At 37.9% G+C, this 23,704-nt stretch overlaps 1 protein-coding gene across 11 annotated transcripts in view; it reads right to left on the bottom strand.

Annotated features, from left to right (window-relative positions):
- Positions 1–1,537: 1,537 nt before the first annotated feature.
- Positions 1,538–23,704, bottom strand: part of KMT2E (lysine methyltransferase 2E (inactive)) — a 101,141-nt gene continuing 78,974 nt past the window's right edge. For 9 of the 11 annotated variants that reach the window (XM_074035728.1, XM_015447888.4, XM_015447890.4 and 6 more), the window contains 12 exons: positions 13,918–14,082; positions 13,318–13,626; positions 9,937–10,191; positions 9,631–9,775; positions 8,861–9,111; positions 8,421–8,477; positions 7,718–8,281; positions 6,427–6,713; positions 5,268–5,356; positions 5,034–5,159; positions 4,765–4,862; positions 1,538–3,805 (listed from right to left, as the gene is read on the bottom strand). In XM_074035728.1, the coding sequence (XP_073891829.1) occupies positions 2,294–3,805; positions 4,765–4,862; positions 5,034–5,159; positions 5,268–5,356; positions 6,427–6,713; positions 7,718–8,281; positions 8,421–8,477; positions 8,861–9,111; positions 9,631–9,775; positions 9,937–10,191; positions 13,318–13,626; positions 13,918–14,082 (3,858 nt within the window). In that variant the 3' untranslated portion in view covers positions 1,538–2,293. Of the gene's footprint in view, positions 3,806–4,764; positions 4,863–5,033; positions 5,160–5,267; positions 5,357–6,426; positions 6,714–6,995; positions 7,111–7,717; positions 8,282–8,420; positions 8,478–8,860; positions 9,112–9,630; positions 9,776–9,936; positions 10,192–13,317; positions 13,627–13,917; positions 14,083–23,704 lie in introns of all 11 variants that reach the window. The other 2 variants (XR_012432769.1, XM_065541059.2) reach the window with 2 other exon arrangements.

Raw genomic sequence — 23,704 nt, 5'->3', positions numbered from 1 at the left:
GTATTAGGCATAATACGGTTTTATCAGATTCTTAGTGGCTTGTTGATAAAGAATGCACAAAAACTAAATGAGAACCACTGGTTATGCTAAACATTCTAACTAGCTCTCTAACTTTAGTTGAATGTCCTGTCTTTTCCTTTCTGTAGTCCATGTGAAATCTTCATGGAAAATGACAAGCAGTGGATCATATATATGTTTATAGCAGATACAGGAGCTGGCTATCTGGAAATTGGCAGACAGAACTGCCCAAAGGCAGAGAAAAGGTGGATATAAAATCTGCAAAAAGTCATAAACTTTTTAGGTGAAAACTGATTTACTGACTTGCTTCTTCCCATACCTGGACCACAGATAACTAGTTACCAGGATAAAGTAAGGAAACTTTACACTGGAGTAGAGAACTTCAGTTTCTATCCGTAGTTCAGATTATTTCCTAAATTATCCTTTTTTCTCCCCCTTTTAAATAAGTTGAATGAAATTTTGGTGGAAGACCATATTTGAGAATATATACTTCATCAAGGAATCAAATAAGATTCTGCAGTTCACACAAAAGCTTCTGTATGCATATTTCTGTAGTAGGCCCATTTCAAGCCAGTGAAGAATTTAAACTGCTTAGAAGGACAGACTTTTTAAGAAGAATATTTATATTTCACACACTAGTTACCTTTTTTCTGTTTGAAACTATCAGGATAGATGATGTAAAACTGTTTCTTCTCAAATGTTTCTTTACTATAAATACCATACATAGAATTTTGTTGGACAAATCGAGGATGGCAAATTTGGCCTATATTCTTCTAAAATTTCAAGCTGATTAGGATTGAGCCCTAAATGAGCTGCGTTAATGTACCATTGTTAGCTAATTTTCAAAAGGAAGTAGAAATTCAAAGTGTGAAAACATGACTGTAGGTCGTCACTCAGTCATTTTAGTGTTTACTTTCTCTGATGCACAGAATTTGTATCCTGTGCCAAATTATGTCAGATAATTAGATGATGGAAAATGTGTTGATAAACAAACAGTATCATTATTATTGGATGTACTTACCGAATCCTCCTCAGAGGTAGAAGACAAAGGCTGGAAAATTTTAATTTTTCCAAGATTATAACTAGTATTTTATATTTTAGCAATAAAAACGTTCACTTAAGAGGCCATTTTCATTTCACTGAGAGATCTAGGAATAATGCCTTTTTTCTTTAGTTTTGTACACCCAAGACAAGTTTTCCTGTTTTGGGCAAACTACCATATTTTCAAACAGTTGTTGCACACTGTATTCAAGAACTACTGTAATGCATTAGTGGTCTGGATTCATTTTGTATGATGCCACATCCTTAATTGACCCAGCACGATCATTTCAGTAGTTTCCTGTGGCTCCTGCAAAAATGCCAACAGAAGCCACCGCAGGAACAACCCCTTGCTGCCTCCTGTTGCTGAGGTAGTAGTTGCTGAAGAAAATTGAAGGCTCCTTACAAACTATATCTGAAAACTAGAACTTCTGTAGAAACACACAGACCCCGATCTTAGAAGTTGTACAGGACAATTTGGTAAAACTGACATAATTGTGATTTATTAACATGAATTAAAATGCCCAACCAGTGCTTCAATGTGACAGTATATTTAAAATAAAAAATTAAAGGTCATATACTGTACTACTTTCACAGAGATCACACAGTTTTGCAAAAGACTTGTCATATGTACAATGCTATATATCAAATGAGAAAAGCTGTAAGCAATTATATACGCAAAAGAAATGCAGTATTTACAGTTTGTCAGGAGCCACTAGAAATCATCTATACATTAAATTACATTTTGCTTGCAAATAACTGGTAAAACAAAAATGAGCCATGTCCACACCAAAATATAAAAATCTGTATTGCATTTTTATACCTAAGATGCATTCACAGAACTGCTGCTGACAGGAAAGGGGAGAAAAGAAAATCCTCATAGTGCCATTACTTAGCTGAGTACTTAATGTGTATGTATAAAATAATAGAACATTCACTAAATGAATTTAACTGCAACAATAAAATTTAAAGATCATACAGCATCAAATCAGCATCAGATCTGCCAGAAAAAACAGCTGGAATGTTCACTTACAAAATAAAGATACCTAATACTGGCTTAACAGCACATTTTTTAAAGGAATTTCAAAAAGCAAAAATGAGAAAAATACAATGAAAGAGCACTGGTGTTTTTTATACAAAGATTCATGTACAAGCTTTAAAAAGTACCTTAACAGGTACATATGAAATATACAGTTTATCTTACAGAACATTTAAAAAAATGTTTTTGGAGTCCATTTTAATGCCACCCTGACCCATGGTAATTGTTTTGAAATGTTGGTGGCACCTGTGCTCTGTGAATTGGAATCTGTCCAGGCACTGGAGATGCCTGCTGAGGTCCTTGAACCCCATGTGGCAGGGCCACAGAGCCAGGATGAGGACAGAACCCTGAAGCAGTAGGTGTTGGAATACTGTTTGGTCCTTGGGGCTGGAGATGAGGACCTGTGACAGGTAATGGACAATGTGGCCCTGTTCCAGAAGGCTGGTGCTGGGGTCCCGGTCCCAAAGTGGTATGATGTGTAGCTTGTGAGGGATACGGTGGTACAGCTGGATGAGCACTCGAAGGAAAAAGTGGAGGTCCTTGATGAGGTGGGTGGTGTAAGGCTTGAGCTGATGTGGTATGATGCCCAGAAGCCAAAACACTGGAAGGTGGCGGCGGAGGGGGTGGTGGGGGTGCTGAATTTACAACATGCTGGTGTTGTGCTTGTAGACCTTGGAGTCCTGTGGAAGGATGGGGTGGCGGATGGTGATGAGGGGCAGGACCGGGAGGGGGTGGGGGTGGAGGTAAGTGGTGTCCAGCAGTTTGAGAATGAATATGCGACCCAGGGGTGACCGCATGAACAGGCCCTACTACATGTGCTACAGAGTGTTGCTGATGGGAATTTGGCTGTTGTACAAGGTGCGGTCCTGGAGCAGGCGGTGGTGGAGGAGGAGGGGGGACTACAGCAGCAGCAGTTTGATGGTGAATGGTAGGGTTCTGAGAGGGCAAAAAATGCCCTGGAGTCACATGATGTCCTGGAACTGTTTGCTGGCTTGTGGTGCCAGGAAGTGCTTGATTTGGTCCTGATGTAAACACAGTTTGTTGAGAAAGACTACCTTTGAGCTGATTATAATTCTGAAAGTTTGCAGAGGGCTGCTGGTTTTGATAGTAAGATGAAGAAGAAGGAGGTGGAGGAGGTGGAGGGGGTGGTGCCGTGCTGTTCAGACTTTGTTGGTTAAACTGACTGTATGTTGCTGCAGATTGTCCTGAGGGTGTCTGTGTAAATAATGTTCCAGAAGTTGCCTGCTGAGTATTGGCTTGAAGGTTCTGTGCTGCTGGATAAAAGTTTCTCTGAGGCTCTCGCTGAGGTGTTCCAACTTGAGGTGACTGTGAATGATGAGGCCTGTAGGGAGATCCTAACTGCTGTGAAGGAGGCTTTGGTGAAAGATAACCATGCTGTACAGGTGTGTGAGGCGTGGATGACTTTGGAGGATTTTCTAGGTGAGGTGATGGAGGACAGTGCAACTTTGTTGGTGCAGAAGGCAGCTTTTGTGAAAGTTGCTCAGATGAATTACGGACGTGTGTCTGAGGAGGATGATTCTTTGAAAGTGCTTGGCTGTTATTTGACAGCTGTTTTTGTTGGAGCTCTGTTTTTAGGTGAACACCGTTTTCAGCTTCGGATGCAGTAACTGTGGAGTCCCATTGGGGATCTGGTTTTGTGAATATTTTCCCATGTGCTTGAGCAGGAATTACAGATCCAGGTGAACCAGGCTATGAAGAAAAAACAAATTACATACATTTAAGGAACATTTTGTGTACCTTGAGGTTTATTCTCGTTGGTATTTAATACTACCTAAATATTAATTTTAATGAGGGGCAGGAAATAACATCCTGGATATGTCAGTTATGGAGGCTTGGGATGTTAAAAAGCCAGTATTTTTCAGTTGTTCCAAACAGTTCTGAGAGTGAGCTTAAAGTGAATTCTCTGGGTTAATTTTTATTGAAGACAAGTTGAGGAAATAATTTTCTTTAACTTTACTCTGCCTTTTTACCCCTAAGCAATGAAACCTGTTTTTGAGCCTTACTCTGAAAGAACTTCAATAGCAAGTTTCAATTTTATAATTGAAATTTCTATACCCAACCTAAGGATAAATTGATTTGGGTAAATAAACTTGCTCCCTCAAACCATTTTGATTTTTAATACCTTTTCATTTTCCTTATACACTGTTCAGATATAAATAAACCAATATAAGACTGTTTAAATGTCTATCATCAAAGAAAGATAAATCTCAGATTCCTTGTCTTTAGTTTCCAACGATATACATGCCATGCTACATTATTACATCTTGATGATCCAGGATGAAGATGTCATTCCTTTTAAATGATAAAACATCCTTTTGTTTTTAGATAATTGGCTGGTTAAGAATTTCATTACAAGGCTATGAATTTCCTAGGCACCACTGGAATAGAGGTGGAACATTTGAAGAAAATGTAAGCTGTTGAAGTGTGCTTAGAAAACCTGAATGTTTGGTCAGAGTTATCCATCACATGTTCAGTGAGAGAGAACAAAGAAAGTAGTAAACACAATTGAGTATGTCCGACAGGAAAAGTGTCCAGAAGTCACAAATTGATACTTGATATGGCAGAAAAACACTGCATATTATAACCATCAGCTTTTCTGCACTCAACCTAAAGTCCTTTGCAACCCATTGAAAGGTCAATATTATTACCTTGGTCATTTTTGAAGGACTTTTACAAGTATTTTGAGAAGTATCTGGGGATGGACATTCACTTGTAGTTGTGGGTTCTGGATTTTCAGGATCAGGGTCTATAAAGCAGAAGAAACCTATAGTAAGTGTAAAATTACACAATAAACACTGTTTTAACACCACAAAGCAGCGTACATTCTACTATCCAAACCAACTTTTTATAAAGGCTCTCTTTTGTCTGATTTTAAAATGTGTTAAAGAATAACATTATCGGTCATCTGCTTACTGACCTTCCATAAGTTCACTGAAAGAAGGGACTGGGCCCTTAGCTTGCAACTGGGGAATGTGATTTGAATGAGATGAAGGTGAAGACTGAACATGACTCGGTGAACATGAGACACATGGTGATTCTCCCCCTAGAGATGAAGCAGAGCAGACCCAAAGAGAACATTAGAGCTGCAAAGAACGAGGATGCAGATTGATTAACTGACTCCACTTTCTGGTGAAGGAACAAGCTCACTTACCACTATCTTTATCTTTTCGGTGATCGCTGAGAAGTAAAGCTCTCTGATAACTCCTTTCTCTGACTTGTTCCACTGAAGTTGAGGCAGTCCTTTAAAAGAAAAATCACATTATCCTCTATTGAAAGAAAGTACTGCTAGCTACATTCTTTGTTGATTCATAGTCAACATGTACTGTCAGACCAAGGCTTTTGATCTACTGGGAAAATACTTTGGTGTTAACCTTTGAAAACAGTTAATCTTGGCAGGGCACGGTGGCTCACGCCTGTAATCCCAGCACTTTGGGAGGCCAAGGTGGGCAGATTACGAGGTCAGGAGTTCGAGACCAGCCTGGCCAGCATGGTGAAACCCCGTCTCTACTAAAAATACAAAAAAAAAATTAGCCAGGCATGGTGGCGGGCACCTGTAGTCCCAGCTACTTGGGAAGCTGAGGCAGGAGAATCGCTTGAACGCGGGAGGCGGAGCTTGCAGTGAGCTGAGATCATGCCACTGCACTCCAGCCTGGGCGACAGAGCAAGACTCCATCTCAAAAAAAAAAAAAAAAAAAGTTCTCTTATTTTGCTGAGTGCTCCCAGAACTGAGATGATTATCCTTATTTGAAGGACTCAATTCCTTTGTCTCCAGCAATTTATTGGTGAAAAGAAGGCAAGGAGTTGAAGATAATGTATTTTCAGAATGTCATTTTTTTTTTGGTTATCAAAGGTACCAAAACATGCCCCTAACAAACTGCTATCAGGATTGCATGCTTTCAGGTGGAAAGGGGACCAAGGAGCAAAGTGAGTGTGGCCGCCTGCCATTTGCCATGATCCATCCTATATGCAGCTGCTCCTATTCCTTCTGAAGAAGCACTAACCCTGGTTGTTCTTTCAAGGTAACTGGTAGGGGTTATAAAGGAAGTCTGCAGAATTGTTGACTCTGATAAAAATTCTTTGGAGAGGATATTTGTGTGTAAAGAATGAATAAATTACCAAGGAACAAATACAATCAACATTTAACAACACAGGCCATACAGAGCTGGCTTAAAATCCTATTAGCAGAGAGAATCTTTTAAAATTGTGACCACAAAGCACAATCAGCTTAGCCTTGGGAGAACAACAAATAGGAAGAATACTTGAACAAAAGCTTGTTTTTTCCAGAGTAGCATTACTTCAAATGGGCTTACCATTGAACTTCTGGTTCATTCTTCTCACTGGCAGTAGCATCCTTAACAGGGCAGTTATTGCTAGTTTCTTCAGAAGTGGCATTATAAACCGTAGCTGGTGTTGGTAAAGGTAGGCTAGCAGTGTGTTCCACCTGCTCCCCATTCTCATTACTGCTGGCACAGCCATCACCATTGTTGCTCAAGCTTCCACTTGCATGGGGTGATACACTAATGAGTGGAAAGTTCTCTGTCTTAGAGCCACTTTTCCTAGCTTCACGTTGTCTCTTACGGTATTCTAATAGAGAAACCTTAAGCAAGAAAGATAAGAAAAAGCAAATCTTTTATTCTTGTTTTTTATGTCAGAATCAATGCATTCTTTTTTTGTCTAGAGAATTACTATATTTACATTAGGAAAATTATTTTAATTGATTCTGAACAAATAATTAACAATTAACAAATGCCTACTATATTCCAGGCATTGTACTTAGATGATTTACATACATTATCTCATTTATCCTCACAACAACCCTAAGAAATAGGTATATTATCATCCCCATTTTATAGATGAGGAAATTGAGTAACTCACTCACTCAAGGTCACACAGCTGGTGAGTGTTGGAGCCGGGATTCGAACCTAGGTCTTACTTGAAAGCCCGTGCTCTTTCCACTATACTACATTGCTTCCCACAAAGTTGCCAACTGGACTCTGTTATAAAAATTAAAAGCACACATCACGAAAATTCTTGGACTTGCAAAGCAATAAGCCTACTAACAAAGTAAGTGCTATAGTTTCTTTCTTTTGAAATAAGGCATTCTAATTATCTCAGTACATCTGCCAACCAAATAATGGGAAATCAGGGAACTGAATATTTAATACATAACTATTAGTAAAATAAAAACACTTACATCCATGGCCTAAATACTATAGATGTTATAGATGAGGAACAGAGGCATTTCCTCTATACACAGGTGTTTGCTCAATGTACAATAAAGGTAATAACACAAATATTCAAGTCTGTGTTTTTGGTTGGGGAGTGCCTAGTTTTAAAAAATACTCAATTGGTGAAATAAATCATCTTGAGATTTCTCTGAAACCATGTGCTTACAAGGATTTCCCATATTACTAGAATTTTTTACTTTTCTGTAAACATTTTCTAATTAAGCCAGCATTTACAAAAGGTTTAAAAATATAAAAATGTAACTTTCATAACTAAATTAAGAATGCCTTACATAATACATCTAACTACCAATTCCCCTCAGTAGTAGTATGAAAAAAAACTATTAAAAGGACTATAAATTGTTAAATTTGTAACCTTTTTCTTTTGTGGTGGATTCTGGGGTGTGCAACTCCCGTCGATCAAATTGTCATTAACAGTCCGTCCGAAACCAGATACAAGCCCATCTTCGGAAGTACAAAACACAGTTGTTTCCATAAACATGCCTCTAGTATCATCCTGCATCAGGCACTTTGACTCACTTATTCGGAAGCCTCCTCCAACCTCCAACTGATGCGAGGGTGTCAGGTCCCTCAAGTTGGAGTTCACTGAGAAGTTAACTCCTGTTCTGTCAGGGCTCTTTACCCAGGAAGAATATATTGTGCCCCGTCCAGAGTGAGTCGAGTCCAGTTGGCTGTTGGGCTCAGCCCTGTCATGTGCAGGCGCTTCCAGGGTTTTATGTAGGGCAGTTGGCTCAACCGCATCGAGTCCCAGCTGAAGGTCTGACATCGGTTCCTTTTCTCCAGGGCACTGCCTGTTGACTTCAGTCCTACTCCTAGGGCTCATATAACCAATAGTCTTTATTTCTTGCAGACCCAGTTCAGTTAAATTAGAATTTCTAAAAGGCCCCAATGTTAACATGGTTGAAGATCTGTCATATCCCTGTTTACAAATTAAAAAAAAAAATTATACAAATGATCACATCTTGGGACTGTTTATTTCAAAATTTACTAGTAATTTAAGCAAAACAACGTAATAGGAAAAAAACTACCAATTCACCCTTTTTAAGTTAACTTCTTACCTCTTGACTATAAGTGCGTCTCTTTATTTCTGGAGAACTTTCTGGGGAAGAAATATTCTGTATATAAAGAATTAGAATTGAAAATTTAAAAATATGTAAGTATATCCATAATAATTATAGAAACGAAAACAAAATGAAAAAATACACAGACTTTGGTTTTAGATCTTGCTTCCTATTTCCATTCCCCAAATAAGACTGCTTTAAAATCAATTTGATACATACATTTAGTCTACTGTGTATATTAAGATGAAAGTTATGCTCATTTTAGTAAAAATAAAAACATCTAAATTCATATAAATGAATGTTTCTGATTTTTAGTTTCTTACAACCTGTTTCCGTATTCTCAGCACACTAGTTGTTAAAGGAGGGGAAAGAGCTCTTAAAAGAAATCCCATCCCCCAAGGTGTTGAATTTTTTTTTTCTCCATTAAAATTTCTCACCTCAAAGTGCATGGTATTTCCTGGTGTACCAGGAGTTACTGGGGTAACTGGTGAATATATGGGTTTATAACCATTTCTACAAGTTTCATCATCTGATTTTATCCGTGGAGGCGTGGCAAAAGATGGGTCCATAGGAGTAATATCGGTGTGAGTTGGTGTAGCATACGGGGAAGGAGTAGGTGTGGAGGTTTCTGAGTAAACCGAATCTAGCAACTGATAAAATCTTCGTTTTTTTAGTGGTGTAGTTAAATCTGTTGGTGAAATAATAATCTGTAAGAAATTACACTGTTGCTATTTGTTAAAATCTGTTTATATCACATTCTGGGAAAGATAAAATATAAACAATGGCAGTTATGACTTTTACCCCAAAACTAAATTTCAAGGTTTTTAAAAAAATGGTACTAACATGAAGCAGTGCCCCCGCTCCCTCCCCAATTAACAAGCATTACCTTGCCTGGAGGGATTATAGGCCCAGGGGTCTCAAAGTATCTTACAAGTACTGATGTTACTTTAACTGATTTGTAAGAGTCCTTGTCTGTCTGAAAAGCAGCCAGTCCAAAAGCCTTTAAAAATTCATAAACCCCAACATACATGATATTATGAACTGGTATCTTCAGCCAAAAAATACAGAGGACAGAAAAGAGAAAATCTATACAACAATGTGCTGCTCTTCTAAAGTGCATACCGGTAACTAGAATATGCCTGTTATAAAGCTATATATATGCCTTGCCACATTTCTCACACTAAAACAATTCTGAAAAAAATTCTACCTGAAAGGGAACAGCTGTCATTTAATAGTAGTGGACTTTTGTTTTCACCATTGACTGCAGGACTTCTGGATCTTTCTTGACAGGGTGAATTAAATCTATGTAAAATTGCTGAATTTTCTTCTTCCAGAGCTTGTTTCAACCATCGCTGAATGAAACAGAATACATGAATGAATAGGAATCAGTTTGTACCTGTTTAGCCTGTAAATACAGAGCTGATTCCAAAAGCATTTCACTACCATGGATGGTAGTAAGGAATGAGTTGGCATTTGGCTCATTCTACATTTTTACTTCCAAAGAAAAGTTTACCTTCTTGCATGAACCAGAAATGTTTTCAGTAGGTTCTTTTCTTCTCCTTTTTTCTGAAAGGAATGGTGAAGTAAATCTAATATAATGCTTAGGAGTAGAGTATACATGGGGGCTGTAAGTGAGACCTGGTAAAGAATTGAGTTGTGTAGCTAACACTTCAGGATCTGTAGTTATGCGTAGAGGCCTTTCTGAAAGGCCATCTGAAGGTTTTCCTGTCTTCTCATTCTTCTCACTTAACCATTCATTGACCAAGTGCTAGAGAAAAGAAAAAATTTGGATCATTATATATGTAATTCCAAATTCTATTGAATATTTTAGTATCAGATTTGAAATTGGTGTATTACCTAAAATGATCAATTGGGTAATTTAAATCATTCATATATGATCAAAATATCAGTATGTCCTTTTACATTTCCTTAGTTATCTACTGTTATTCTGAAACTTTTTACCCAATTATGTTGTAGAACCAAACATATGGTTGCTTTTTAAATATTTATATTACATGAAATTTATATTACTTTTTTTTTTGAGACAAGATCTCTTGTCATCAGGCTGGAGTGCAGTGGTGCAGTCTCGGCTTATTGAAGCCTCCGCCTCCTGGGCTCAGGTGATCCCTCCACTGCAGCCTCTCGAGTAGCTGGGACAAGGTGCTCACCACCATGCCTGGCTAATTTTTAAAATATTTTGTAGAGACAAGGTCCGCTATATTAGGCTGGTCTCAACCCCTGGTCTCAAGCAATCCTCCTGCCTCAGCCTTGCAAAGTGCTGAGTTTACAGGTGTGAGCCACCGTGTCCAGCCAAGCTTTTTAATATAGTTACAACTAGAGACATGTCAGTACCATTTTATTAAACACACTAAATTTAGGTTTACTACTGCTTCTATTATAGGTATAAAATGTTCCATCTGTTAGAAAAATCTGATTTTAGGCAGTATTTTCCTACGCTAGCTGGAGATGAGGACAGTGCACAGTACTTTTTCTGAGAAAGGGTGAGTTGCCCAGGCTGGAGTACAGTGGCTTGATCATGGCTCACTGTAGCCTCAACCTCCTGGGCTCAAGTCATCCTACCACCTTAGCCTCCCAAATAGCTGGGACTACAGGTGTGCACCCACCATGCCCGGCTAATTTTTTTGTTTTTAATTTTCTGTAGAGACAGGGTCTTGTTATGTTGCCCAGGCTGGTTTTGAACTCCTGGGCTCAAGTGATCCTCCCTCCTTAGCCTCCCCAAATGTTGGGATTGCAGGCCATCAGCCACCACATCTGGCTCACGATACATATATATTTAAAAGTCACCATTGACAATCACTGATTTAAGGGGTTTGGAATATCTCTTAAGGTTCTTGTGCTTTGAAAATTTTCATAGTTGTTAATTCTGCTGATTCTCTGATCTACAACATACATAATACAGTCTTTATTGGCTGAAGTATAAATTACTACTTCATATTGTTATCTAGTTAGCAAATATTTTAATTTATAAGTATAAATTTAACTTATAGAAAATGTGGCCGGGTGTGGTGGCTCACGCATGTAATCCAAGCACTTTGGGAGGCCAAGGCAGGTGGATCAGAAGGTCAGGAGATGGAGACTATCCTGGCCAACATGGTGAAACCCTGTTTCTACTAAAATACAAAAAAATTAGCCGAGTATGGTGGTGTGCGCCTGTAGTCCAGCTACTCTGGAGGCTGAGGCAGGAGAAGCACTTGAACCAGGGAGGCGGAGGTTGCAGTGAGCAGAGATCACGCCACTGCACTCCAGCGTGGGCAACAGAGCACGACTCCATCTCAAAAAAAAAAAAAGAAAATGTACAGAACTTAGTATATGTAAATATGGACATGTATACACACACACACACACAAACACATTTAAAAAATCTACCCATCCTTAGGTAACCACTATAAACATTTTAGCATCTTTTCTGTCCCTCTATGTATACAGAATTCCATTCCTAGGACAGCACTAGAATGCAGTCTGGAGTCTGGTCATGGAGTCTGAAGCCAGACTGCCAGGAGGGTGAATCCTGGCTTCGCCATTTACACTGTGACCATGAGCAAGTTAAGTAACTTTTTTATACCTCTATCTGTAAAAGAAGGGTTGTGATAGAACCTAGTTCTATAAATAGGATTGTTGTGAAGATTAAAAGTTCAATAACATACATAAAGCTCTTAGTGTTGTAATGAATGAGGCCTTTAGGGGAAATCATGATAATTTGGTACTCTGTCAAACAGTATGTTGTTTAAAATAACAAAATCTGCAGGCAAAAGAGGCTTTTTAAGAGAATCAGATAGGATGTAGAAGCCTACATCTCAGACCAAGGATTTAAATAAATTTATAGTACCACAACTTTGTTAAAAGTTTAATAAAGGATAGGGATTATGTCATATTTGTAATTGAGAAAGTAGTTTCATTTCTTTTAAGCCTGAGGTTTTTTTCTTTTCACTTTACAAAGTTAGAATTTTTTGTCCATTGTTACAGGCAAATATTGGGTTGCTTAAGCTATGGTGGTGCAGTAAGGAGAGCACAGACTTTGAATTAGAAACAACTGTGTTTAGATTGTCTCTAATGAAACCTGTGACTTTGGCAAGTAAATTATTTAATTTGTGCTATTAAAATACAATCCTGGGTTCATACTAGAATTTTACTAAACGTACATGTCATGGTTTAGCAGCATGCCTACAAACTGTACTGAATTAGGTAAGAACAAAGACAGAATAAATGAAATTTCAAAGTAAAGTGTGTGAGAAGTATACATTCGTGATCTACCCCTAAACAGTATAAGGATTGCCACACTTTAATATCTCTGCCCCAATCTGCTGTACTCTAGTCAGAGTGGGAGATAAAGAGCAGCTTCATTTAGGATGGTCTGTTATTTCTGATCTGAAAAAGCTCAGGTTGTTTCCCGTAATTGCTTAAGTCTGACAGTAGTGTTTTAAAGATTTTTATTAATAATTACACCTAAAACTACTCTTTCTTATAAATTTTCATAGTACATTCTGTGGAAATCAACAATTTCTTCACATTTAATTCTTATAATCTACCTATACAATGAAATTTATAAAAATATAAAGGATAACACATCTAAAACCAGTTTCAGAGAAGTATATATTTTGTACATAAAGTAGACAAACTTATTTAAAGAAATCATGAATTGCAATACTAAAAAGTCCTGATAAACTGAATGTAACTTTATCTTCACAGTAATGCAAACATTTATATTAATTTTACAGTTCTGGGATTCTCATTCTTATTTTAAAAATCTGCAAGTATAAAAACTGCGTCTTATTCTGTTCATTATGAGATCTTAAAAATCCAGTTTTTAAAACACCAATATAACTAATATAAGAAACTGTTAGAAAAACAGTTCTTACATTCATTAGAATCATACCTTCTTTGTTTTGGGGTACTTTGTAGGACATTTATTAAGTGCTGGAACTTCAGTTTCAGTAATTATTTCTGCTAGTGCAGTTTCAGTTTCTGGTTCTATTGTAAGTACAGTATTTTCAATATCATTTTGTTGTGAAGTAACTTCTATATCAGGAGAAGATGGCTGGATATCCGAACACATGCTGACAGTTCTGTGTCTCCGACGCTGCTGTCCAATGTGAGTCCTACTCCGAGAAAAACTTTTTCTCTGTTTAGTTCTATTTACTTTGGCAGGGGTTGGCTTGCTAGCATTTTCTTCTTTTGCTTGTTCCTAATTCAAAATACAACCGAATGGAGCTTTTTATACTACATATATATAAAGTTTAAATATAATAGCATTAATCTACTTCAGAAGCCAACTTTCCAGAATTTATGAATTCTGTTATAAAGAACAGAAATAATATATAGTCTTAGCTCAAACTGAAACTCCCATAGAATCTGAAAGAGGCTATTAAAAAGCTAATAGACATTATTTTAAATTCCTTATAAGTAATTAATGCAAGTATAGAAATTTTATTTGAAAGTGTTTAAGAAAATAAAACTAGACCTGAATAAGTAATACCTGAATAACTTCAGCATCACTGACAATCTGTGTATCTTTACATTCAGTTTTAACTTCAGTTTTGGCTGTGCTGATCCTTTCCAAAGCTTGTTCTCTTCTTTTCTCTCTCTTTTCAAGTCTGGCAAAAGCTTGCAAAATTGCTTCCATTTTTCTTTCTTCTCTTGTCTATGAAATATAAAATTTAAGTGACATCATAAATATCATTGCTCAAAAGTAAAATTAAGTCCAAATGTTTGTGATAAATTTAAAAAATAATTGCTATGATACTATTAGCAAACTATTTCTATTATTGGTGAATATGGGGAGAAAAAACATTTCTGTTCATTCAAGACCTTTCAGAATTCCCATCATCTTGGTAAGTCCTGTTATTACAAGTATTTCATGAAGGAAACACTTGGATGATTGAGTGTTAATGATAAGGGTAAAACAAAGCAAAAAAAGCCTCAAAAATTACCTTGTTTTACCAAACCGAAAATCTTTTCTCTTAATAATACAGAAACCAGCCTTTTAAGAAAAGATCCAAAATCCCTAAGGTAATGATATGCTGAAAAGGTAAAATTCATATGCACTTGAGTGAGTATATTATTGACATACTGCAGCAGGATGTTGTGAGGTAAAGTCTTGCATTTAAAAATTACAACTGTTATTTGGTAAGTATCTCTGTGACTCCAGGCAAGTTAACCTTTCTGAGACAGTAAGATGTGGGTAATAAAACTTGCACTTCTCTGAGTTGTTATTTGGTTCCAACAGAAAATGTGAGGTTTTCAAACAGTAGTTGGAAAATTGTAGGCATTCCGTATGTTAATTATTATTTCTACTTTAGCCTCTCGCCCTTCATTGTAATTCTTATAAGGTATTCCTCTACCTTCTGCTCTTCCTGTCTTACACTGACAATTCAAGACAGGGACTGAGAAACAGCCAAGTGTTCCTTTGAGCATCAGTTCTCTATCCAAAGAGAACATTAAGAGCAAGACCCAGAGCCTTCACCAGTGGGCCTGGCAGATGCTTCAGCTCTAAACCAGAACCAGGAACCACATCCATCAACTGTCCAGTTCTTCAAATGAAAAGAACCAGGTCCTGAGGCTCAGATCCATTTGTCTTTCCTCCTTTATTACCATCGATGTGAGGAAGAAAGATCGGAAACTCAAGGTCTGGATGCCATAGTCTTCTCAATATTGGAGCTCTAGTTCCACTAATTACCAGCAGAGATTCAAACCTCAAGATACCTACACTTTGGAAACTACTGTTTACCCATTCCTGTATTTTTGTTGTTGTTGTTGTTACACTCAGCAAGGGAACAAAATATTATGTCAACAAAAGTAATAATACTTTTAAGTTTCTAATTTGTTACAGCAAATTGTCATATTGCAAACATGACTCTGAGGAAACAGGTCCAAAGAGGTAAGGTTCTTTGTTCATGGATTACATATCTGCATCTCACTTCTCCTAGCCTGGGATGGGCAAACACTAAAATAGCACATGCAAAAGATGGTTCTACTTGTTCACTGGAACTGAAAGTTTTACATCTGAGTTCTTTTCTTAGAAAATTCCTTATTTTGGGGCTTTTAAATTACCTTTACCCCTTTTTGTCGTGTGGTTCTCTGTAAAACTTTTTATCAGGGCTTCTCTAAAACCCTGAATTTAGAAAAGGAGAAATTTGGAGTAACTAAAAAGATCATTTTCCCAAACTGCGCTTTACCTGATGAACCTGGTTGGAGGGGAGGGATTAATTACTATGGTTATTTCTTTTCAAAAAAATTAAAATAAAGAATTTTTATTTGGGGAAAGTACATTTTTGGGGAAAGTACAATTTGGGGAAAGTACATTTTTCCAGAAGAAACAAACTTGTCTTGGCAAAAATCACTGTATGTGTAAAAGAAAAAACTACCCACAAGGCGGGCCCCCAAGGAAGATGTTTTCTGTAGTATGATTATCCTGGGTGTTCTAAGGTAAATAAGAATTTATGCCAAAAGAGTCTGACATAGTCCAGTATTTTTTTGTTTTGGATAGTAGGAATAAGGGTCACAGATAAAACTATGATATAAACATTCAATTTAAAAAACTCCCCTGTAAACACTACAGCTAATTTATAGAGCAAAATCCTGTATTTAGAGATGGTTCATAATCTAGAGTTGATCAGGATCTTAAAAAATAATGTGGTCCAATACTGCTGAAGAAACCAAAGCCCATGTGTATTAAGTGACTCATTCAAAAGCAGAGCCATAATTATTATGCAGGTTTCCTGGCTCCTAATTTACTCTTCTTTCCAATTACTGCCACTACGTAAAGCAAAACCCTTCCTACATTACTACAGCTGGGTAAGAATAAAGCTGAAAGCACTAAACATTTCCTAACAGCTTTAAACCTAACTTTATCTTAAAATACACAAATATTTTGAAATATAAACATGCCTGATTTTCTACATTTATTTTAAATTTCTTAAAGGTCATATGTCATTCAGCTTTTCTAGTCACCCACAGTACATTCTTTGACACAGGCATGTATATAGTACATATTTAAAGACAAAATTTGCCACCCATTTTATAGCTGTAACTGAAAAACAAGTTTTATTCTTTGAGGTAGTTACAGCTAACTATCTAGAGATGGAGAAATTAGGAGTCCTAATTGACCCCAGCAGACTTTCCATAGTCCCTAACACCTGTGCTATATAATCTAAACTTGATAGATTTCCCATGAAATCTATACATTATTTTTATGACATGTATCTTAGTTTATGGTTTTACAAGAGTAAATACAGAGGATTGTAATTTCCTATAAGCAGTCTGCTTAGTAATATCCCCATCATAAAGCAAGACCCCCATCTCCACAAAAAAATTTAGGCTGGGCACGGTGGCTTAAATGCCTCTAATCTCAGCACTTTGGGAGGCCGAGGCGGATGGATCATGAGGTCAAGAGATTGAGACCATCCTGGCTAATATAGTGAAACCCTGTCTACTAAAAAAACAAAAATTAGCCAGGTGTAGTGGCGTGGCGCCTGTAGTCCCAGCTACTCAGGAGGTTGGGGCAGGAGAATCGCTTGAACCTGGGAGGTGGAGGTTGCAGTGAGCTGAGATTGTGCCACTGCACTCCAGCCAGGTGACAAAGCGAGACTCTGTCTCAGGGGGAAAAAAAAAATTTACATTAGTGGAACATGGTGGCATGCGCCTGTAGTTCAGGCTACTCCAGACACTGAGGGAGGAGGATTGCTTGAGTCCAGGAGTTGGAGGCTGCGGTGAGCTATTGATCACACCAGTGCACTCTAGCTTGGACAACAGAGCGAGGCCCTGTCTTTATCTAAAAAAAAATAGGAAAAGGAAAGCCAGAGCCCACCTACAAAATCACCCTATCCTTTGGTTTTGAAATAGAGAAATTAAATGATTCCTTGCTCAAAAAAAGTGTTACCCTTTTATATAACAAAGATTAACTTATAAATCTAAAAAGATGGGTAAGATTATCTGTTACCAATAAAAATCATTCCAAAATAACACGTATGACTTGTGTGGTGTCTCCATTTCCTCTATCATGTGATTGAATTTATACTCACGGCACTCTTTATTATTTTGATACTCGTTTGTTATTCCCTCTACCCCATTCTCTATGAAAGCTTCTCCAGAGCAGTGACCTTGCCTTCTTTGTTCATCTGATATTTCAAATGGCAAGCTCTCACATTTTTGTTAAATGAGTAAGAACTATGTGTACATTATGTCAAGCACGTATCACTGTTACTTGAAGACATGTAACGAAGCATTTCAACAATTTTGGAAATCTTGAATTTATTAGAAGGCAGCTAAAGCTGATTAACCTCATTTTGTTTGAACTGTGTACCTAATAAAAATAGGTGGCTGGGCGCAGTGGCTCTAGCCTGTAATCCCAGCACTTTGGGAGGCAGAAGTGGGTGGATCACAAGGTCAGGAGTTCGAGACCAGCCTGGCCGACATGGTGAAACCCCCATCTCTACTAAAGATACAAAAAGGTAGCCAGGCGTGCTGGTGGGCACTGTAATCCCAGCTACTTGGGAGGTGGAGGCAGGAGAATCACTTGAACCCAGGAGGCAGAGGTTGCAGTGAGCCAACATTACACCACTGCACTCCAGGCCTGGTGACAGAGTGAGACTCCGTCTCAAAAAAAAATTAAAAAAAGAAACAGGTTCCCTTTCACTAACACCACAATGTCATTAATTACTCCTCTTTAGAAATACAATTCCCACTCTTAGAGAAAACGGGACCTTACAAAAAAAATCAGTATCAACTTAATCATGCTGAGGACAGAACAGGGAGTTGGATAAAATCTCAAATCCTGTCACCAGATGGCTTTTCTGGCAACAAATTTATCTTCTCTATTTTATTATTAAAGCACTGCATCTTCTAAAGTGATTTTCTAAATGAAGTCAGTCAAGTTTTCCTAGAGACATTTAGTAACAGCATGTATTCTGTAGTGTTTTCCCACAGTGTCTGTTCCATTGAATAACACTCTGTGGGAGTCAAAGGTGTTATCCACAAGAAACTGCAAGGGTATACAAGTTTAGGAAAATCTGACAATTTCTCAAGTTTTTAAACATATGTACACTGGAAATCTGAAAAGGAAGGATATCGTATAGTGCTCATCACAGTAAACTGATCATGGCTCTTTTTCACAAAGCATCTCAAGTTATACTTGCATGGAATACTCCTTGATGTGAAGGATGAACGCTGAGAAAATTATGGAGAATCCTGCACAATCCAGGGCAAAGGCCTCCAGATCATGCATTACCTGAACTACAGGGAAGCTTCATTCATTTCACATTCATGGGCCTATATCTGTTTATCTTTCCTCAAATGGTTGTCAGGAACATTCAGTTAGCTCATTTATTGAGGGTCTACTTTTTTGCCCATCATTTTTTATTCCCCTAGGAGCTAGGGCTACAACAATGAATAAAACTATAGGTTTTCTCCTCATGAAGTTTATGTTGTGGTGGTATAAAAATTCTAGACTATCCTAGCTGCTTGACAAGTCCAGGAATCTTGCCTACGTGACTTCCTTGTCATACCCTTTCACTGTTTATGAAATGTCTGTCCTTTTAAATATGAAGACCACACTGAATCATCTTCTGTGGACTCAATTGTAAGCAACCTGACAATACAGGCCATCAAATATTACCAAGATTATATTCCCAAAGTACATTATGAGGGTTATGAAAAATTATTTTGGAAATATTTGAAAACTACAAAGGAGACTGTTTTCATGCCATTATAAATGGGGAAGTGTTTTTTTTTTGTTTTTTTTTGTTTTTTTGGTTTTTTTTTGAGCTTTTCACTGTCACCCAGGCTGCAGTGCAGTGGTACCATCTTGGCTCACTGCAACCTCCTCCTCTGGGTTCAAGTGATTCTCGTGCCTCAGCCTCCCAAGTAGCTGGGATTATAGGCATGTCCCACCATGCCTGGCTAATCTTTGTATTTTTAGTAGAGATGGAGTTTTGCCATGTCACCCAGTCTGGTCTCGAACTCGTGAACTCAAGTGATCAACCAACTTGGCCTCCCAAAGTGCTGGAGTTATAGGCATGAGCCACCAGGCCCAGCAACAAGTCTCTTTCAGTATTTAAATCTTTCAGAAGTTTGCTGCTTTTAAAATGATCACTTTAAGCTACAGGTATACCCCCCAGTATCTAATCCCCTTCCACATGTACTATTTATATGACAAGATTACAGCCACCTAACCCCACCTCCACAAACACACTAGGAGGACACTCAGTAGTGCCCTGGTTTTTGGAATCAAGTGAGTATAAACAGTCTACTGTATTTCAGTCTACTGGCTAATGGTAAGATTTTCCTAATGTACAGTAACTATGCAGTTCCATATAACTTAGCCACAAATTTGCTTTTGTAAAAGCAGGTAACAACTTCCTAAGGAAAAAAAAGACAAAATATGATGGATGGAAAAAGAAAATGTTCATAAAAGAAAAATCCAAAAGGCCAAAAGGGGTAGAGGGTAATGGAACTGGAAATGAAAAGGCTTTCCATCTTGGCCACATAAATATTCTTTCATGAAATCTTCATCCCTGAGTATTTTCTGTGACCTCTAGCCAACTTTATCTCTTTAGTAGCCCTCTCCTCCAAAAATAGCCTATAATCCCAACCAAATATAATTTATTATATTTATAGCTCTCTCCAGGATTTCCCCTGAAAAAATACATTCCATAAAACTTTGTCATAAGCTAACCTGTATTTGGTTAAACCCTACTCAAAAGGTCCATAATAAATATAAATACAGAAATATATTAAATATACATACATAACTATATTACCTAGAGTTCATGAAACAATCTGATCTCTCCCCAGCTATAAGTTATCTATCATATTTATACCTCCTTCACTTATTGCTGAGTTGTAATTATTTTTGTAAATACTTCTAAAAGCAGAGATACTGCCTTCTATTCTCATTTAAAAAAATGAAGCTGGCCGGGCGCGGTGGCTCAAGCCTGTAATCCCAGCACTTTGGGAGGCCAAGGCGGGTGGATCACGAGGTCAGGAGATCGAGACCATCCTGGCTAACATGGTGAAACCCCGTCTCTACTAAAAATACAAAAAACTAGCTGGGCATGGTGGCGGGCGCCTGTAGTCCCAGCTACTCGGAGGCTGAGGCGGGAGAATGGCGTGAACCCGGGAGGTGGAGCTTGCAGTGAGCCGAGTTCGCGCCACTGCACTCCAGCCTGGGTGACACAGCGAGACTCCGTCTCAAAAAAAAAAAAAAAAAAAAAAGAAGCCAACAACCAAAACACATAAATACCCTGGTGCAATTTCTGGAAATTAAGCATGATTTTAATAGGTGGTATATGAAATTATGTACACAGGTTAAAATTGCCAATTTTGTATTTTTCAAGCTGTACTACAAGAGGACAGGGTGTAGTACAATAGATCCCACTTATTCACAGGGGATACATTTCAAGACCACCAAAGCATGCCTGAAACTGCAGATAGTACTGAACCCTATACATACAGCGCTGTTTTTTCCTATACATATGTAACTGTAACAAAATCGAACAATTATAACCATGTACTGTAATGAAAGTTACGTGAATGTGATATCTCTCTCAAAATACCTTAATATTTTGAACCTCAGTGGGTAACTGAAACCTGGGAAAGCAAACCTGCAGATAAGGAGGGACTACTATACATTTAAATTTGGTGATTACATGGAGTTTATCCGGGAAGATGTTATTACTGACTCGTCTTACTGCAATCTGATAAATATACATGATACCGAGTCTAGGTGAGCATCTTAAATCTGAAACGCTCCAAAATCCAGAACTTTTTGATAGCCAACATGGTGCTCAAAGGAAATGCTCATTGGAGCATTTCAGATTTTTGGATTTGGGATCTTCAACTGGTAAGTGCAATGCAAATATTTCAAAATATTAACCCTGGAAAATTTCTGGTCCTGGAAAAGTAATATGGTTTGGAAGTCGATCTTGTCACAGGTGGAGATTTAAATCAGTTTGACTAAGTTTCTCAAGAGTAGTATGCCACCATCTTTATTCTACCTAGTTTTAGTTGTCCCTCTTTCTCACTTTTTGATTTGACATTATCTTTCTGACTACTGATGTTAATCTAACCAATATAAATCAAGACTAGGAAGATTAAAGGTGATTCATTTTTAACTTTTCAAGACCAAATATAATATTAATACTTGGGGGTGGGGAACTCTACTAATTGCTTAGGAATCCTAGGATGCATGATTTTTCATTCTGCTTATTTGACTACATCAAAAAATTCTTTAATGCAAACATCAAAGCAAATGTACCAATTAGAAGTAACAATTGCGATGACTTGGAGAGCTATGGGTCAGGAGCCAAGGATTTTTAGATTTTAATTTCGTATCCTTTTGAAATACCAAATTAAAGACATTTATACTTTCAAGTTTTCCACATTTTATTCCCATGAAAAATACTCGGTTTCATATCCACCTTAATGGCAGATGGCAGAATATATTAAAATGGACATAAAAACTTTGAAGTATTCTTCATTTTACTATAGCATACTAATAAGCAAAACCAGGACCAAAAATGGATTCCAAGTAAGTAAGCCAATATACATATATATTTTCTAAGTTCCACCAAGTTTAACATGGAGTATACAATTCTCTCTTTTTTGTGGAGATGGAGTTTCGCTCTTATTGCCCAGGCTGGAGTGCAATGGTACAATCTCGGTTCACTGCAACCTCCGCCTCCCAGGTTCAAGTGATTCTCCTGCCTCAGTCTCCCAAGTGGCTGGGATTACAGTCGCATGCCACCATGCCCGGCTAACTTTTTTGTATTTTTAGTAGACACGGGGTTTCATCATATTGGTCAGGCTGGTCTTAAACTCCTGACCTCAGGTGATCCACCGGTCTCGGCCTCCCAAAGTGCTGAGATTACAGGCGTGAGCCACCGTGCCCAGCAAATATCCAATTTTCTTCTGGCATCTAGAAATGAGGATGTTCTAAGATCCACTAACTTTGTCAGCATTTATAGAAAAATATATATTTAAAGTAGCCCCATATAAATGTTTATAAACAGAATTCAATCTGAATAAAAGTATTGTATTTATGGGCAAACAACAAACCCCCACTGGTTTTCTGTTTTTGTTTGTTTTGTGACAGGGATCTCACTCTGTCATCACCTAGGCTGGAGTGCAGTGGTAGGATCACAGCTCAGTGCAGCCTTGACCTCCTAGACTCAAGTGATCCTCCCGCCTCAGCATCCTGAATAGCTGGGACTACAGGCATGCGCTGTCAAATCTGTCTAATTTTTTAAATTTTTTGTACAGATGAGGTCTCGCTATATTGCCCATGGTGGGTCTCTTAACTCCTGGGCTGAAGTGATCTTCCCACCTCAGCCTCCCAAAGTGCTGGGATTACAGATGTGAGCTACCATGCCTGGCCTATGATTTTTTTTTATTTCATTTTTTCTCCAAAGTGGTCGCGACAGCCCTTAAAGCCAGTTATAAAAGAGGTTCCTCCCACCAGACACTTGCCACACACAGAAACAAGTAATACTCTAAATTGGTTTCCTAAAAATTCCCAGCACAAGACTGTGTCAGTTGAAGAATAAACAGAACAGTACTAAAAATCAATACTCAATAAAGAGCCATAGGTAACTTGAAAAGGCACATATAACATATATAATTGAATCTCAAAAAAGGTTCAAGATAATCCCTTTAGGTACAATAATTTCTCCTTTATAAACTCCTCCAATATTTTCTATTTTCTTTTCTTCTAATACTACCTTGTCTCGACAGACCAGTGTTCCTGAAATCCTAAGGCTATGAAACTGTTCTTCATTGTTTTCAGAATTCTGAGTATCAATAATTCATCAATATTAGAAAACTATCAAGGTGATAAAAACAGGCACATATTAAGTAGGTCAACAATGATCAGACTTTTGTTGTTGTTGCTGGAGACAGAGTCTCGCTCTGTCGTCCAGGTAGCTCGCTGCAACCTCCACCTCCTGGGTTCAAGCAATTCTCCCACCTCAGCCTCTTGAATAGCTGGGAATATAAGCGCATACCACCATGCCCGGCTAATTTTTGTATTTTTAGTAGAGATGGGGTTTCGCCGTGTTGACGAGGCTGGTCTCGAACTTCTGGCCTCAGGTGATCTACCCACCTTGGCCTCCCAAAGTGAGTGATGTGAGCCACTGCTCCCAGTCAACAATGACCAAACTTTCAAACATCTCACCCTTAAATATGTGACATGAGATTCCATGGAATACAACATGAAAACCCGGAAAACAGGACACAAAGGAGCATACGAAGTAAAGGGGAATGGGGAGCAC

The sequence above is a fragment of the Macaca fascicularis genome, chromosome 3 (genome assembly GCF_037993035.2).
Source record: "Macaca fascicularis isolate 582-1 chromosome 3, T2T-MFA8v1.1".
NCBI lineage: Eukaryota > Metazoa > Chordata > Mammalia > Primates > Cercopithecidae > Macaca > Macaca fascicularis.
Note: the sequence above shows the minus strand (reverse complement) of the source record. Positions and strands in the feature narration are given on the sequence as shown.